The 18,392-nt window shown below is 50.6% G+C and overlaps 2 protein-coding genes across 2 annotated transcripts in view; one reads left to right on the plus strand and one right to left on the minus strand.

Moving 5' to 3' along the window:
* LOC126030152 (F-box/LRR-repeat protein 12-like) overlaps nt 1-18,392 on the minus strand; it is a 78,446-nt gene that overhangs the window by 33,585 nt on the left and 26,469 nt on the right. The gene's annotated exons all lie outside the window — the stretch shown is intronic.
* Nucleotides 2,924-7,783, plus strand: LOC126031344 (F-box/LRR-repeat protein 12-like). The gene is made up of 5 exons (XM_049789601.1): nt 2,924-3,009; nt 3,088-3,160; nt 4,516-5,417; nt 6,936-6,991; nt 7,656-7,783. The coding sequence occupies exons 1-5, from the start codon at nt 2,924-2,926 to the stop codon at nt 7,781-7,783; spliced, it is 1,245 nt and encodes a 414-aa protein (XP_049645558.1).

Below are 18,392 nucleotides of genomic sequence, written 5' to 3' on the forward strand. Positions count from 1 at the left end.
GATGGAGGGAGGACAACACTGGCAGGACACCATGTCAGTCCTCAGCATGTTGTAACAGAGATCCAAATGGGTGAATAAACATGCCCGGCATGTGTCCTATAACTGGAAAAGGTAAAATTTCTGTGCAGAGGTTTGATTCCTTAGTGGGGGGGGAGAGAGAGAGAGAGAGAGAGAGAGAGAGAGAGAGAGAGAGAGAGAGAGAGATGAGATCTCAATGGGGAAGAGACAGAGAGACAGAGACATTTAAAGAGAGAATGGATGGATCGCCAATAGTGGAAGGATGAGAAGGATGAGACAAAAAGAGCTCAAGCATGCATAGAAGACATGTTTGTGTGCAGCACTTGGTTATTGTATCCAGAGCCACAAGGCACACCCAGGGGAAGAAGGAAATGGGGAGGAGCTGTGCTAGTATGGGGGAGCTGCTCATCTTCAAGCCCAAATGGGGCAAGGCTCACCTCTTGCCTGCATCCCCTCCTCTCTATCCCTTCTTGTGTCCTACGGAGAATATGTGACATGGCACTGGCATGAGGCTTGCTGTCATTGCACCTATACAGCTGTGGGTATCCCCTCCCCCAGGTTCTTATTTACCCCACCTGAATGATCAGAACTGCCCACTCCTGGAATGGATGGGTAAAGGAGGCTGACTTGGGGGGAGAGAGGGATTAAGAAGGAGAGTTAGAGAGAAGTGTGGTAGAAAGCGAGAAGAGACAGAAGCAAGAATCAACAGCGAGATTCAGCATCAGAATCAGTGCCAGTAGTTGAGCAGCAGAAGCATCGGCAAAAGGAGTCAGTCAGCAAAGAAGCCTGGAAAAGCAGCTGAAAAGGAGACAGAGGGGCCCGGAGAGATAGCACATCGGTGTTTGCGTTGCAAGCAGCGATCCAGGACCAAAGGTGGTTGGTTCGAATCCCGGTGTCCCATATGGTCCCCCGTGTCTGCCAGGAGCTACTTCTGAGCAGACAGCCAGGAGTAACCCCTGAGCACTGCCGGGTGTGGCCACCCCCCAAAAAAAAAAAAAAAAGAAGAAAAGAAAAGGAGACAGGCTGAGAGAGCCAGAAGGAGTAGAGAAGTAGCTGCTAGGAAAAGACTTAGCATAGAAGCCATATGAGGAAATGCTTATGTTAGATTAAGACAGTGAAATAAAGCAATAAAGCTGGCTGACTCCTGGGGCTTCATCTGGCTCCTCTGTCCATTTGTCTGCCATCACCATGCAACCTACAGACCCGCCAGGTCATGGGGGCTGCAGGAGCCAGGTCTAGCCGAGAAAGGCCTCACCACTCCCCTACCAACACTAGAACTTTTTATTTCTATTAAAAACAACACAGAGCTACTGGTTATCACGGCTGTCCATGATCCTCATGATGTTCTCGGGTCTTTTCAAGTTATTGGCCTACAAGTGCCCGGACTTGCAGCCCCAGAGCCTGCATATGTCCAATCTGCTGCTCATCCCCATGGCCAGCCTGCCTGGCACCCTGTGCCAGCTGGAGATGCACAGCTGTGATCTTGCCTGAAGCAGCTGCTTGGTGCTGAACCTTGTGCCCACCTTTGGGGTCTGCCACCTACTGTGCTTCAACTGCCTCTGGATTTCTGGGCACTGCGATCGCTTATGCTAGGGGGTACCTTCCAGATATTGGGGCTCCTGAGTGCCAAGCTTGTGCCCCCAGATGATGAACTAGCTCTCAGGCCCCTGTTTTTTTTTTTTTTGGTTTGTTTTTTTTTTTCTGGGGGGGGGGGGAGTGGGACCACAACTGACAGCTCTCAGACTTTCCTCCTGGCTTTGAGCTCAGAACTCACTCCTGGCAGACTTGGGTTGGGGGGACTCTACAGGAAACCAGGGATTGGGCCTGGGTCTGGGTAGACCACTGCAAGAAAAACACCCTCCCATTCCAACCTATGTTTTGGGTAATTATTTTTGGAAACCCAACACTCTGGTATGGAGGTGGACAACACTTGAGGACCATATGGTGGTCATCAGCATGTTGTAAGTGGGATCAGATGTGGGGGAAAACATGCCTTGCAGGTGTCCTAGTGGAAAAGGCAGAATTTCTGGAAATGGCTGGATCCCAACGGCAGAGACAGAGAGACATAGACAGAGACTGACAGAGAAAGAGAATCACTGGATCCCAATGGGGTGAGTGAGAGGGAGCATGCATAGTGGCCAATTCTTACTTTGCATGCTGTGACTTCTCCACCCCTCACATGGCTCCCTTGGAGATCAGACTTTCTGGCCCTGTCCAAAGAAGTAAAACAAAAGGTATTTAACGAAAGATGTTTCTTTGGTAGGTGCCACACCCTGCGCCGCTCAGGGGTTGCTCCTGGCTCTGCACACTGCTGGCAGGCTCAGGATAAAATATCAGATGTCAGGGCCTAACTTGGGGGGCTCCGTGCAAGGCCAAAGTCCTCTCCGCCTTGCTATCACTTCGGCCCCTGGTTCCATGTTCTCAACCCCTGTCAGCAGGGAGGCCATAATTTTCGCAATTGCTCCTTCCTAGCCTCCCCGCCCCAAACACTTTCCTGCTTTCCAGTAATGCTATCCCTTGCTTTTCCCATGCAGACTCGTCCTCCTACTTTGGGCTTCCCAGAAGTCAAGCCACGCCCCCGAGCGATCAGCTGACCCGCCCAAAGCGCTTCTTCCGCGATGGTCCTTTACAGCCACGACCCGAAACAACATAGCCCCGCCCCTCCGCTGTGCGTCTTCTTTAGCCACGCCCCGAAACAACATAGCCCCGCCCCTCCACTGTGCGTCTTCTTTAGCCACGCCCACTTGTATAAATACCAGCTCCATCGCCTCCCCAGCCAGTCGTGATCCTGACAGCCAGCCAGCAGCTTTGACAAGTTGCACTTAGGCTCCGGCTCCTGAGAGTGGATCCCCGACCCGTCTGTCCCCGACCCCCAGGGTCGCCTCGGACGACCCCCCGCGGGCTGATGGCGTCTCTGAACGACCTGCCGGACTGGGTGCTGGTGGAGATATTCTCGCTCCTCCCGGTGCGGGAGCGGGTCCGCAACGCCAGGTAAGACCCCTTCCCCGGAGCAAGCCAAGCCTCCATGGGCCGTTCTGACTCAGGGTTTGCCTCCTTCCCTGCCCTTAGGGTCTGCCGCCGCTGGACGAGGCTCCTGCACGACCCTTTGATGTGGCGACACGTTGACTTGCCACTCCAGGAGGTATGGGGGGGGGGGCATCCCTGATACTGTGATCCAGAGTAAAGATGGGGCCACTAGAATCTGGTGTTAGGGGCACATCTTCATGGGGGAAAAAATGCACAGGAACCAACTTTCATCCAGAGTGAATTGATTTCCCGAGCTTGGCAGCCAAGCTAAAAAAAAAGTTCCACCTGGAACTTTTGCAACAGAAGTGAAAATTAGGCTTGAGCATATTGGTTGGGGGGTTGTGCCTTGCAGGACACATGGTAGACCTAGATTCAGTAATCCCAGGCAGCAATAGGGTCCCACTACACAATCCTGCCAGAGTGATTTCTGAGTACGGCCTGGTAAGCCCACCATCCAAATATATATATAGCAAAATCGCAGAGGGAAACCAAACTTGCTGGCTCAACAGCCCTGGCACCTCATACAATCTTGAGCACTGAACCCTTCTTGTTTGGGCTCAATAAAATGAAATTTTTGTTTGTTTGTTTGTTTCTGGGCCACACCCGGCCTTGCTCAGGGGTGACTCCTGCTGTCTGCTCAGAAATAGCTCCTGGCAGGCACGGGGACCATATGGGACACTGGGATTCGAACCAACCACCTTTGGTCCTCGATCGGCTGCTTGCAAGGCAAACGCCGCTGTGCTATCTCTCCGGGCCCAATAAAATGAAATTTTTAAATTTTAAGATTTATTTTGGAAAGGAGCAATTTGAACCTTGCCAGGTAGTATTCAGGATCTATTCTTGGATAGGGCATATCTGGGGCACTCCTGGTGATGCACAAAAAAAGTGGCAGTGCTGGGTATTAACTCCAGGCTCCTAAGTAACAAGCTTATACACCAGATATGAAATAGCTCTCTACGCCCCTCCTTTTTTTATATCAACTGGAGACACTAAGGATTCCCTCCAAGCTGTGTGCTCAGAAATCATTCCTGGCATGCTCAGGAGACCCTGTGGGATGCTGGGGATCAAACCTAATCGATTAAGTGCAAGGCAAGCACCCACCATGTGCTATCACTTTGTCTGCTGCCTGCTATTTTAGGGGTTGTATTTAGAGACCCCAACAGCCCGGTATGGGGGGAGGGGAACATTGGCAACCATCGTGTGGGTCCTCAGTATGTTGTAACAAAGATGAAAATGGGTGAGGGAACAGGCCTAACTGGGAAAAGACAGAGTGAGAGAGAGCGACAGAGACAGAGACAGTGCATGTGTTGAAGGCAAGTGTGTGTACAGGCCCTTGCTTATAGTATCCAGGGCTACATGGCTCACCCGATGGATGGAAGAAAACAGGGAGCAGCTGTGTTCCTAGGTTGGGGGGCAGCCATTTCCAGGCCCAAAGGGCAAGGCTCACCTCTTACCTTCCTACCACTCTAGGTGCGCCCCAAGATAGTCTGGCATGTCCTCCGCCGCTACATAGGGTCCAGGCTGCAGTCGCTGCACCTGCAGGGCTACCGAGTATCACGCACCACCTTACTGGATATGCTCCCGGGGTTCTTCAAGGCATTGAACAAGAAGTGCCCCCGCCTGCAGCGCCTGAGCCTGCATCTGGCCAACCTGTTCTTCATCCCCATGGCAAGCCTGCCACGCACCCTGCGCCGACTGGAGATCCACAGCTGTGACGTCTCCCAGGTCTGGATGACATGTAAGGAAGACGAGGGTGTGCTGCCACATCTGGAGCAGCTGGTGCTGGATCGAGTGCCCACCTTCCGGGACTTCCACCTGCAGCACCTCAGCAGCTTCCCGGCACTGCGCTCTCTCGTCCTGGCCGCCACCAACAGCCTTACTGAGGAGGGGCTGGGCAAAGGCCTGCAGGTGCTGAGCCACCTGCAGAGGATCGAGGTGCTGGGCTGCACCATCTCAGCTGACAGAGCTCTGCAGGCCATCCGCAGTCACCTCCCTGACGTGCGCCACATCCGGGTGACCATCGAGGGCCTCTCCGACAGTGGCCTGATGTTGCTGGAGGGGATCCCCACACTGGAGAGCCTCGGTCTCTTGGCGACAACCAATGCCTGGGACGAGTGCCCTTTTGCCACCAAACTGCTCTCCTCCTGCCTCGTGTTGACCCAGCTGAGGGTCCTAGAACTGCAGGGACAGGGCTGGGAGGGGCACGAAGCTGAGGCGATGCTAAAGAAAGGACTGCCGAGCTGTCGGGTCATTATTGGGGTGGCTCTCCCCCAGACCATGGACTGGTGGAAGTTCGTCAGCAATCGGAAAAAGTCTAATAAGATTCCGTGGGAAAAGCTGTCTTCAACAAGGGTCGGAATGCGGAATCCATGGTATGTTGGGAGGGCAGAGCCCATAGGTGAATCTGGAACGCGATCTGCTGCGGGGTCCCACTAGGTTGCCACGCGTGGGACTCTGTCATCTTCTCAGAGACCTGCCTCATAACTCAGATTTGAAGTGGGAAAACAGACTCAGGGTTCTATCAGCAAATAGTTATTACCAATTCCTGGTGATTGGTGAGGTTCAGGTTCAGGTTCCATCTTGGTCAGTGAGATCTGAGGTGATCAAGGATTTCCACAACCCTTAGTTGGCAAATGCAGGCTGGCATATGGTCCAGGGTACAGACAATGAGACGATTCCCGAAGCTCTCTGCAATATCTTATATTTTTTTTACTTTTTCTGAATAATTTCCCAGGTTTTAGATGTTTTTCTCTATATGGTCAACAGGATAGCACAGAGGGGAGGGCATTTGCCTGGCGTGATCTGGGTTCGATATTCGGCCTCCCATAGGGTGTTCAGAACTTGCCAGGAGTGACCAACTGCAGAACCTTGGGTGATCCTTGAGCACTGCCTGTTGTGATCTATTATCAGATTTTTTGGTAGGGAAGATGCATTCAAAGCATGAAAGGACATGGCCTCAATCTAGGATAATTTCAGAGTCCAAATAGACCCCAGGATCACAGTGACAAAAGCTGGTGGGCTGGACATCCCTAGAAGCCAGGAGGTAGAGCCAGATGCTGAAAAAGGCACCATGGAAAGTGCAGGAGAAGCATCAAAAAATCACAATAGGGGGCCGGAGAGATAGCATGGAGGCAAGGTGTTTGCCTTGCATGCCGAAGGTGATTCGATTCCCGGCATCCCACATGGCCAGGAGTGATTTCTTTTTTTTTTTTTTTTTTTTTTTTTTGGTTTTTTGGGCCACACCCTTTTGACACTCAGGGGTTACTCCTGGCTATGCGCTCAAAAATACCCTGGCTTGGGGGGACCATATGGGACGCCGGGGGATCGAACCGAGGTCGGTCCTACGCCAGCGCTTGCAAGGCAGACACCTTACCTCTAGCGCCACCTTCCCGGCCCCAGGAGTGATTTCTGAGTGTAGAGCCAGGAGTAATCCCTGAGTGCTGCTAGGTGTGACCCAAAAACAAAACAAAACAAAAAATTCACAATTGTTTCCCTTGCCCCAACAGGTAGGAATGAATGAGATTCTCCCCAGGAATGAAACAGATCTTGGGGCTCCTGAGTGCCAAACTTGTGCCCCAGCTGATGAATTAGCTCTCTGGCCCCTGTATTTTTTATTATTATTAATTTTTTATTTGGGTCACAGTGGTAGTGATCAGGGGCTCCTCCTGGGTCTGAGCTCAAAACTCACTCCTAGCAAGCTTCTGGGACCCTTTGGAAATCTGGGGATCTAACCCTGGTCACCTTCCCCTCTGTGCTATATAGCTTCATTCCCACCCCTGGTATTTTGGAGTTTGTTTTCAAACACCCGAACTGTTGGGGGTATGTGGAACTTGACAGAAAGTTCCACAAAGTGACTGGGGACTGGGAAACATGCTTTCATGTGTCCTAAGTGGGAAAAGGCAGAACTCTGTGGAGTGGCTAGATCCAAATGGCAGTGAGAAAGATGGTGAGACAGAGACTGAGAGAGCATTGATGGATCCCAATGGATTAGAGAGAAGAGAGAGGACAGAGAGAGAGATTGTGAGAGACAGAGAAAGAGAATGGCTGGATTTCAGTGAGGGAGAGGGAGAGAAAGAGATACAGAGAGTGAGAGAGCATCCATCGAAGACATCATGTGTACAGGTTCTTGCTTAAAGTGTTCAATCCACAAGGCTCAGCCAGAGGAAGAAGGACATGTAGAGCAGCTGTGCTCCAGTATGTATGTGGGGGTGTGGGGAGGCTTTCCATTTCATCACCAAGACCAAAGGGGGCACAAGCTCCCCACTTACCTGCCTTCTCTCCTTTCTTCTCTCCTAGTCCCTTCCCAAGAGTATTAGACGTGTCCTCTCTACCATATTGTTGGCAGGTCACATTCTCTGCACCTTCATGGCGATCGTCTGTCAATCCTCATTAAGCTCTCAAGGGCTGGGCCACAAAGTACTCAGGTGTCAGTTCCTGAGCTTGCACCTGGCCTACCTGGTGCTCATCCCCATGCCAGCCTGTCTCGAACCCTGTACCAGCTGAGGTCCACAGCTGTGACATTCCTCTGGTGGAGAAGGACTGCCAGGAAGACCAGGATGCGCTGCCACACCTGGAGCAACCTGCTGCTGGACCATGTGCCCACCTTCCAGGACAACCAAATGTGCGCCTCTGCTGCTTTCCACAGCTGCATTCCCTCCTCTTGGCCTGCACCTATCTCCTCACTAGCAAGGGGCTGGATTGGGGCCTGCTGGAGCTGAGTCACCTGCAAAGGATCTAGGTGTTGGGTTGCACCATCTCCTCGGACAGCCTCCTCAGGCCATCAGCCCCCACCTTCGTCTTGTGTGCCACATCCGGGCGACCCTTGAGGGCCTCTCAGACAATGGCCTGACATCGCTGGAGGGGATCCCCACCCTGAAGAGCTTCAGTCTCTTGATGACAACTGACACCAGAAAAGTTGGCACCCTCACCACCAAACTCCTTACCTCTTGCCTCACCTTGCCCCATCTGAGGTCTGAGGGTTCTAGAGTTGCAGGGCAGCGTTGGGTGGGGCACAAAGCTGAGGCGATGCTTAAGAAAGGGCTACCCCACTGTTGGGTCAAAATCAGGGCCAACCCCCACAAGACCAATGACTAGAAGAGATTAGATAGAACTCTTCTGTATAGTTGTAAGTGCCTGCAAGATTCACTGAGCGGGCCCGGAGAGATAGCACAGCGGCGTTTGCCTTGCAAGCAGCCGATCCAGGACCTAGGGTGGTTGGTTCGAATCCCGGTGTCCCATATGGTCCCCCTGCCTGCCAGGAGCTTGTGGGCGACCGTACACCCACATATTCAATGGATTTTTCACCGCTGCCTGATTCAAGCCATAAGTTTGCATAGCCCTGAGCCAAAAGAACCCTGCAAATAAATTTAGCTCACCACAGAGAATCTGGCTTAACTAGATTCCTTAAATCTTTCCATGGAACCTGTTTTTGTAACTGCTCTCATACAACGCAATTATAGATAGGTTTTTGTAAGGTTTAAACTGTAAGATCTATTAAGGATTTGCTTCCCCTCCCCCCATCCTGCCAGGTTTCTCCTTATCCTTCCCGCCATCAAAATGTGTCTGCTCCCATTGGTTAAAATCGTTGTACCTGTACAAATCTGATTGGTTTAAGTTTCAATCCTATGTTTTTGCTCCTCCCACTGAAGCAGGGCATAAAAACTCTGCTTGCTCCCTCAATAAACCTCTTGACAGGAATTCAGCTTGAGCTTTTTATTATTAACTTCTACGGCTTAATTTTCTAGGTGTTCACAAAAGAGCTTAACACTTGCGAATTATTTGTATTCGCCTTCTACCTTCTGTCCTGGTTGAGAGAAAACTGCTGGCCGGAGATCTCTCCCATTAAAGGGCAGAAGCGGAGGCGAGTGCAGGAGCTATTTCTGAGCAGACAGCCAGGAGTAACCCCTGAGCAATGCCGGGTGTGGCCCAAAAACCAAAAAAAAAAAAAAAAAAAAAAAAAAAAAAAAAAAAAAAAATAGATTCACTGAGCACATCATTGGTAGGAGTGCTTGTAATGCATGGTATGTTGGGAAGCCCAGAACCCATAGGGGAATCTGGAACTCAATCTGATCCAGGTTCCACTAAGTTTCTGGGGGTGGGACACTATCAACTTCTCAGAGAACTGCCCCCCTAACCCAGGTCTGAACTAGGGAAACTGACTCAGGGTTTATTTCTCAAGTAGCAATCCCCACTCCCCAAATGCCTCCAGGAAGCCAATCTTGTTCCCTTGGGGCACAGGATGGGAGCTTAAAAGTGAGAGTGAGTGAAACTGGAGAGATAGTACAGCGGTAGGGCGTTTGCCTTGCCAGCAGTCAACCCAAGAAGGAAGGTGGTTCAAATCCCGGCATCCCATATGGTCCTATGGTCCCCTGAGCCTGCCAGGGGTGATTTCTGAGCACAGAGCCAGGAGTAAGCCCTGAGTGTCACCAGGTGTGACCCAAAAACCAAAAGGGAAAAGAAAAGAAGAAAGAGAGAAAGAGAGAGGGAGGGAGGAAGGAAGGAAGGAAGGAAGGAAGGAAGGAAGGAAGGAAGGAAGGAAGGAAGGAAGGAAGGAAGGAAGGAAGGAGGGAGGGAGGGAGGGAAGGAAGAAAAGAAAAGAAAAGAAAAGAAAAGAAAAGAAAAGAAAAGAAAAGAAAAGAAAAGAAAAATGCGGGGCCGGGCGGTGGCGCAAGAGGTAAGGTGCCTGCCTTGCCTGCGCAAGCTTGGACGGACCACAGTTCGATCCCCCAGCGTCCCATATGGTCCCCCAAGCCAGGAGCAACTTCTGAGCGCATAGCCAGGAGTAACCCCTGAGCGTTACCGGGTGTGGCCCAAAAACCAAAAAAAAAAAAAGAAAAATGCCTTGTACATAGCCAACACAGGACAGACCCAGATTTGAATCCCGATATCCCATATAGTCCCCCGAGCCTGTCAGAAGTGACTTCTGAGCACAGAGCCAGGAAAAACTCCTGAGCATTGCCAGATGAGACCCAAAAACCAAAACAAAACAAAATGTGAGGGTGAGGTTTAAATTCCTCCTTGGGGGGCCGGGCGGTGGCGCTAAAGGTAAGGTGCCTGCCTTGCCTGTGCTAGCCTTGGACAGACCGCAGTTCGATCCCCCGGTGTCCCATATGGTCCCCCAAGCCAGGAGCAACTTCTGAGCACATAGCCAGGAGTAACCCCTGAGCGTTACCGGGTGTGGCCCAAAAACCAAAAAAAAAAACCAAAAAAAAAAAAAAAAAAAAAGAATAGATATTTGGGGCTGGGAAGGTGGCGCTAGAGGTAAGGTGTCTGCCTTACAAGCGCTAGCCAAGGAACGGACCGCGGTTCGATCCCCCGGCGTCCCATATGGTCCCCCCAAGCCAGGGGCGATTTCTGAGCACATAGCCAGGAGTAACCCCTGAGCGTCAAACGGGTGTGGCCCAAAAACCAAAAAAAAAAAAAAAAAAAAAAAAAAAAACAAAAAAATAAATTCCTCCTTGGGCAGTGAGATCTGAGGCGATCAATGATTTCCACAACCCTTAGTTGGCAAATGCAGGTTGGCATATCCCGGAGTTCTCTGCAATATCTTAGTTTTCTTAGTCATTTCCCAGATTTTGTTTGTTTTCCTCTATAGACCATGTTTAGCTCTTCAAGAAACACAAGTTCTTTTTTTTTCTAGAAAGTGTGCTAGGTTCGCAAAGTTGTCAAATATTCCTGGAGTGGGTGGTGTGGTCAGCGCAATAACACAGTAGGGAAGGTGTTTGCTGGCCTGCGACTGTACTGGGTTCGATATCTAGCTTTCCATATGGTCTCCAGTCCATACCAGGAATGATTGACTGCAGAACTTGGGGTGAAGCCTGAACACTGCCTGGTGAGGTTCATCAATAATATACATATTGTTATATATATTATATATTAATATATACTTTGGGCACAGTTTTTTGGTAGGCCAGATGCATCCAAGCCTTGAAAGGACCCAACCTAAATTGGGATAATTTCAGAGTCCAAACAGTAAAGAAGGGTCACAGTGACAGAAGCCTGTGGGCTGGAGAAAAAGTGGGGTCAGGGATCTCACCCAGGTTGACCACATGCGTGAAAATCACCCTCCCTCCTGTGCTATAGATCCTACCCCACCCCTGGTATTTTGGAGCTTGTTTTTAAACATCTGCAAGGATGGACTACACTTGAAGGCCACCCTGTGGGTCCTTTTGTGTTATGACAGATCAAAAGGGGCTGGGAGAGGCCGGAGAGATAGCATGGAGATAAAGCGTTTGCCTTGCATGCACAAGGTTGGTGGTTCGAATCCCAGGATCCCACATGATCCCCCGAGGCTGTGAGGAGTGATTTCTGAGCATAGAGCCAGGAGTAACCCCTGAATGCTGCCGGGTGTGACCCAAAAACAAAAACATGCCAGCATGTGTCCTAACAGTGAAAAGGCAGAACTTATGAGGAGTGGATAGATCCCAATGGCAGAGAGATGGAGAGACAGAGACGGAAGCAGAAAGAGCATTGCTGAAACCAATTGGTGAAAGAGGGGAGAGACGTGAGACAGAGATAGACAAAGAATGGTTGTATCCCAACAAGGGGGAGAGAGAGAGAGAGAGAGCGAGAGCATAAGTACATATTGTGTAGAGGCTCTTGCTTAAAGTATTGAGTGCCACAAAGCTCACCCAGAGGAAGAAGGAAACAGAGCAGCTGTGCTCCTGTGTGTATGTGGGAGGGAGCTTCCCATCTCATCTCCAAGTCCAAAGGGGGCACAAGCTCCCTTCTTACCTGCCCCTCTTCTAGGACCAACCCAAGGGTACTGAACTTTTCCTCCATGCCATATTGGCACCAGCACTTACTCAGTTCACCTTCATAGGTGTTGTGTATGTAAATATTTTGGGGGATTACTATGTTACCCTAAACTGATTGGTGATTGTGCCCTACCCTAGGGTGTGATCTGGCATTCTGCCCCCACCCTAGGGTAGTACCTGATTCTGCTTCCACCATTGGTTGGTATCTGATCCCACCATTGGGTGGTACCTGATTCTGGTGGATAAAAACAAGAGTCTGTGGAAGGCCGGGGCTTTTTGGCTGGAACTGAAGCTGAGTCTTTGGACTTCAGTCTTGTCCTCCGAATAAAGCAAATATTTCCACGAGCCTGACTGTCTGCGAGCTGTTTACCCGCCGTTTTACCTCAGAACCGTCGGCTAGACAGGGTGGCAGACGCGTGCTCTGAGCTGGAAGGGAAAGACCTCATCCTCCATCCCTCCATCAGTCAACCTCTTCAGGGGCTGACTTGCTACACATAGGGATCATCTGAAATAGTCCTTCCATCCTACTGATGATTTCAGGGCTCTTCTACATGCTCAGAAACAAGTAACCCCTCTTTCAGCACCTGACCAGGCTCAGGGCTGACTTGCTGCTCATCCACATGGTCAGCCTGCCTCATCCCCTGCACAGGATGGAGATGGACAGCTGTGACATCCCCACCCTTCACATTTGCTTCTGGCCTTGCCCAAACAATTAGAACAAAATGTTTTTAATTAAAGATGTACATAACTCCTGATCCCCTCTTTTTTTTTTTTTTTTTTTTTTTTTAGGTTTTGGGGCCACACCTGCACTCAGGGATTACTCCTGGCTCTGCAGCCACAAAATGCACACTTTGCTCATGGCACACTCCTGGGGGCTCAGGTGACCTTTTGGGATGCCAGGGATCAAACCTAGGTCGTCTGCATGCAAGGCAAACGCCCTCCCTGAGGTGCTCTCTCTCCAGGGCCCTGTTCCCTGTGTTTGATTTCATCACTTCCATCATAGCCAAATGCCTCCAATTTCCTGCTTTTCATAGCAAGATTCCTTGGTGACTCACCAGCTAGACCTCTTCCTCTTCCTCTGGTAATGGGCTTCCCTAAGTACAGCCATGGCCCCAAATAATCAGTGGCCCCAGCCATCCCCTTCCAGGATTGTTCTGAGCACTGCCTGGTGTGGCCCATTAATAATATATGTCAGGGGTCTCAAACTCGTGGCCCGAGGGCCGTTTGTGGCCCTCCGTACATTTTGTGTCCCGCAGCAGGCCTTCAAATATCGCAGTATTCGCGATTATTAGCTTACCAAATAATCGCAATAAAAATCGCATTAGTAAGAAAAAATCGCATTAAACATTCGCATACCCCGAGCAGTTCCGTTCGGGGTATGCAAATGTTTAATGCGATTTTTTTCTTACTAATGCGATTTTTTTATTGTGAATATTCGGTAAGCGAAATCCCTTATGCGGCCCTGCCCACCCGACTTTGCCTCCTGTGGCCCCCAGGTAAATTGAGTTTGAGACCCCTGATATATGTATATAGTTAAATGCCAGACCCAGATGCTCTAACTCGCTTCAGTAAACAAGCCTGAAGCAACTTATTTACCCCTACCCCCTCCCTCCTCAGAGACTGCTCCCTGGCATTCCCAATACTGCCAAAGCCCCCTTGCAATGAAGGCTGTTTTGTTTTCCAGCCCAAATGGTATCATACCAGATTAAGAGGGGAGGCAGGAAGGAGTTAGGTCATCTGGGGGACGTGAGACACCTGTGCAAGGGATGGATGCAGGAGATGAAAATGAAAAGCGAGCCAACCATGTTTACTGTGGAAATTAAACTATCAACCAGTGAAATAATTAGCTAGCTTTGCTGACGCCTGTTTACTCTATATAACATGCCTGTTAATTTTTTTTTTTTTTTTTTTTTTTTTTTGGTTTTTGGGCCACACCCAGTAACACTCAGGGGTTACTCCTGGCTATGTGCTCAGAAGTTGCTCCTGGCTTGGGGGACCATATGGGACACCGGGGGATCGAACCGCGGTCCGTCCAAGGTTAGCACAGGCAAGGCAGGCACCTTACCTTTAGCGCCACCGCCCGGCCCCAACCTGTTAATTTTATATGGGGCCTTTGTCCTTGACAGTGTCCAACTGTCTTTGAATAAACTCCCTTTTGCATTTTACATTATCAGAGGTGGTCTGACTCAAAACGCCGATCAGGTTATCTGCTCGGACCCTAACAATATTTTTATTATTTGGGCACCAGTATCTTTGGTAGGTAAGGCACATCCAAGTCATGAAAGGACCTAACCTAAATCCTGGATAATTTCAGAGTCCAGACAGCGCACCAGTATCACAATGACAGAAGCTGATGGGTTGGGGAGAAAGTGGGGGTGGGGATCCCCAGAGCCATCAGTTCAGGATGCTGAACGAGATGCCACAGAGGCAACACAGAAAGCACAACAGCAATCAAAGTTGTTTCTCTTGTCCCAGCCTGCGTGGGAATAAATGAGATGCACCCCAGGATTGACACAGGTATTGGGAGATTCCGGAGGGAGAACAAGGAAGGTTACAGAGGGCAGTCAAGTCAAAGAATGGGGGTGAGGCTGGGTGGGGATGCTGGTGCCTCGGGGCTTGGGGTTCAAGAGGAGGAGAAGAGAAGGGCGAGAAGAAGGAGGAGGAGGAGAAGCCTTGTCTCTAAACCACCTGAAACACACAGGTGCTGGGGACCCTGGGGGTCTCGAGCCCCCATCATGAGAAGAATGTTGCTTCCTTGTCTGTGGGGGGAAACACACCTGGCCCAACATCATGTTCAGTGCTCAGAGGCCACTCTTTTTTTTTTTTTTTTTTTTTTGGTTTTTGGGCCACACCGGTGACGCTCAGGGGTTACTCCTGGCTATGCGCTCAGAAGTTGCTCCTGGCTTGGGGGACCATATGGGACGCCGGGGGATCGAACCGCGGTCCGTCCTAGGCTGGCGCAGGTAAGGCAGGCACCTTACCATTAGCGCCACCGCCCGGCCCCTCAGAGGCCACTCTTAAATGAGCTTGAGGGCCCAGTGTTTTGGACTGAAACTCCCAAACCATCCCCTGATGCCCTGTCTGGTCCGAGAGGCATTCATTCTAAACTCTAGCTGCAGTGAGAGTTCACCAGAGAGGGCACTTGCCTTATAGTTGGCTGACCTGAGTTTGATTTTCAGCATCCCATATGGTCTCCCCAAGCACAGCCAGGAGTGATTCCTGAGTGCAAAGCCTAAGTATTACAGGCTCTGCCCACCCCACCCCCCCAATCAAAAGCAAAAACAAATCAATCTCTGCTCTTTCCCAGACTCATCAAGTCTGACTTGGTGGGCAGCACTGAGAGGGAAAAGGTGCAGAAATGGGGACCCACAGCTTCTTCAGGAGGAAGATCTCTTGTTTTGAAGTTCCTCCCTTGGTTCCTTGCTCAAGGATCACTCCTGGTGTGGTCCTAGGGGGACCCTTTGGAGTGTTGGGGGATTGAACTCAAGCTGACCTTGTGCAAGGCAAGTGCCTCACCTACTGCAGAGCACATATGGGCTGGGTCTTGGGGTGGCAGATTCTGGTGCCTGTTGCCCCGAATGTCCTAAGTCGGTGTTCCCAAAAGTGGTTTATATGGGGGTGCTGGAGGGAGAGCAGGAAGGAATAGAAGCTTTAGGGGTAATAAGGGGTGGACAGACGTTGAATGCATTTATTTTCCCTGAAAAGGGTGCAGCAAGATAAATCAGTTTGGGAACCTAAGGCCTAGATGTTGCCCCACACAACAAACCCCAACTTTTTCACAAAGCAAGTTCGAGTTGGCCTACCTCCAGATGGGTTGTAGTACCGCGTGTCGCCAGGAGGTGGGAGCACAGCCCCGACTCAGTCACGTCAATGACACTGGCCGTGAGAGAAATTTCAAGGTGTGAACAGACAAGGGACAGAGAGAGGCCCAAGCTGCCTTGCACGCTGCCGATCTGGGAAGGACCCGAGTTCAATCTTCTTTTTTTTTTTTTTTTTTTTTGTGTGTGTGTGTGTGTGTGGTTTTTGGGTCACACCCGGCAGTGCTCAGGGGTTATTCCTGGCTCCAGGCTCAGAAATTGCTCCTGGTAGGCACGGGGGACCATATGGGACGCCGGGATTCGAACTGATGACCTCCTGCATGAAAGGCAAGCGCCTTACCTCCATGCTATCTCTCCGGCCCCCGAGTTCAATCTTCTGCCTCTCATATGGTCCGACTTCTGAGAGCAGAAGCAGGACACCCCTGAGCGCAGCAGGTTGTAGCCCCAAAACAAAAGCAAACAAAAAGAGAGAGGATCGCATATTTGAGGGGTATTTACTGCAACAGTGGGGCTTTGCTTTGTCATAGAGCAGCGCATGTCCCTCATCTCTCAATACTCCAAGTAAGACTAGGGCAGAATTAAATTACAGTGCCTAGGAAGTATCCTAACTACAAGGCAAGCAGAAGCCCTGAACCCCAACCACTTAAGCCATTCACCCCAACCATTTAAGCCAAGTCTTCGGCCTTAGGAAACAGGGCCAAGGGGCATAGTCTCAACAGGGGCGGCGAAATAGGGCTCAGGGACATTTTCTCAGCCAGGACAGAGATGCTCAGGGACAAGGTCTTCCTGGGATGGAGAGAAGAGACACAAGTACCAGGTTTCAAGGGGCGGGGCTTATGAGGGGCGGGGCTTTGTATGGGGCGGGGCGACAGCTCGAGGCGGGGCTTCAACCTAGGCAGGGTGCCGCCTGAGGGGCGTGGCCATACGAGGACCCAGTGACGCCTCTTGGGGGCGTGGTCTCGTCCCGGGACTGTTCGCGGGGCGTGACTAGGGGCGGGGCCTAGTCTGGGACCTAGGCGGTGCTGGAGTGGAACAGCAGGTGGTCTCGAGGCCCGGTTGGTGGGGAGACAGTTGGGCGTTGTGTCGGTTGCTGGGGCTCAGGGGCACCTTGCAGCTGAAGATCAAGGCCGTGCCTCGGCCTCCTCTTAAGCTGATGATTGATTCCTTTTCCTGGCTGAGCATCCTCGAGGTGAGGCTCCTTTTAAAGCAAGCTTTTGAGAACAGAATTCATGGAGATGGTCAGGGTGAGTGTGCCCGAAGAAATCCAAAGAGCAAAGGCAAAAATGCCAGCTGGTAGGGGGGCGGTTTCCAAGGCAGCCTCACCTTGACCAAAGGGTGCTGTGGTCCTCCGCTTTAAAATCCCAGCACCTCCCAACTCGCTTTCCTAACAGTAGTGACAGAATATGGAATTTATGCACTTTAGGAGAGAGGCTTCGCTCTGCGTGGACTTTCACTGAAAACAGAGAGGGGAAAACAGACACATTAGGAAGAGACAGGACTTGGGTGTGGGGCGAGTGATAGGTGACTTGTTTCAACTTCCCCTCCACATGCAACTAGGATTGAACGACAGGGAGATGGCAATGCCAGCCAGCCTCGAACCCCAAATGGGCCAGAGAGACAGTCAAGGCACTTCAATTGGATTCAACATACCCTGCTGGGATCTCTGGCACCTCCTCCCCTAACTATCACGAGTAATCCCTGAGAACAGAGCCAGGAGTAAGCCCTGAGCATTATCCAGGGGATGTGATTAAAAAAAAAAAAAAAAAAAAAAAGGGGCCGGGAAGGTGGCGCTAGAGATAAGGTGTCTGCCTTGTAAGCGCTACCAAGGAACGGACCGCGGTTCGATCCCCCGGCGTCCCATATGGTCCCCCCAAGCCAGGGGCGATTTCTGAGCACATAGCCAGGAGTAACCCCTGAGCATCAAACGGGTGTGGCCCAAAAACCAAAAAAAAAAAAAAAAAAAAAAAAAAAAACAATGATCTCCTGGTGGCTTTGGGGGAAACATACCAGGGATTGATGCTGCACTGATTGCTTGCAAAGCAAGGGCCTCATCCGTCATACTATTTCCTTGGTCCCATAAGAGATACTGATTTTCATCCTCACCATGTAGAAAATTTCAAGGGTCTTGGGAGCAGTGGACCAAGAAGTGTGGATGGGATTAAATATGAGGATTAGGGGCTGGAGAGAGAGCATGGAGGTAAGGCGTTTGCCTTTCATGTAGAAGGACGGTGATTCGAATCCCGGCATCTCATATGGTCCTCCGTGCCTGCCAGGGCGATCTTCTGAGCATGAAGCCAGGAGTAACCCCTGAGTGCTGCTGGGTGTGACCCAAAAACCAAATATATATATATATATATATATATATATATATATATATATATATATATGTGGGTTATAGGGGCTGGATTGGGACCAGAGTGATAGTACAGAGAGTAGCTGTGATTTCTTAGTAAAAGGTGAAAGATTTATGCAATCTGAAAAGAAACCAGAGTATTATTCTTAGTACAGAGAAATATAGGCACCAGAGAGATAGTACAATAAGTAGGGTGTTTGCCTGACATATAGTAGACCCTGGCTCAATCCCTGGCATCCCACATGGTCCCCTGAACACCTCCAGGAGAAATTTCTGAGTGCATAGTCAGGAGTAATCTCTGAGGATGCCAGGTGTGACCCCACCAATAAATATGAGAAATATAGTTAGGGGCAGGAGCTTAGTGGTAGGGCGTTTGCCTTGCATGCAGCTGCCCAGGATGGACCTGGGTTTGATCCCGGC

This window comes from Suncus etruscus, chromosome 15, assembly GCF_024139225.1.
Source record: "Suncus etruscus isolate mSunEtr1 chromosome 15, mSunEtr1.pri.cur, whole genome shotgun sequence".
NCBI lineage: Eukaryota > Metazoa > Chordata > Mammalia > Eulipotyphla > Soricidae > Suncus > Suncus etruscus.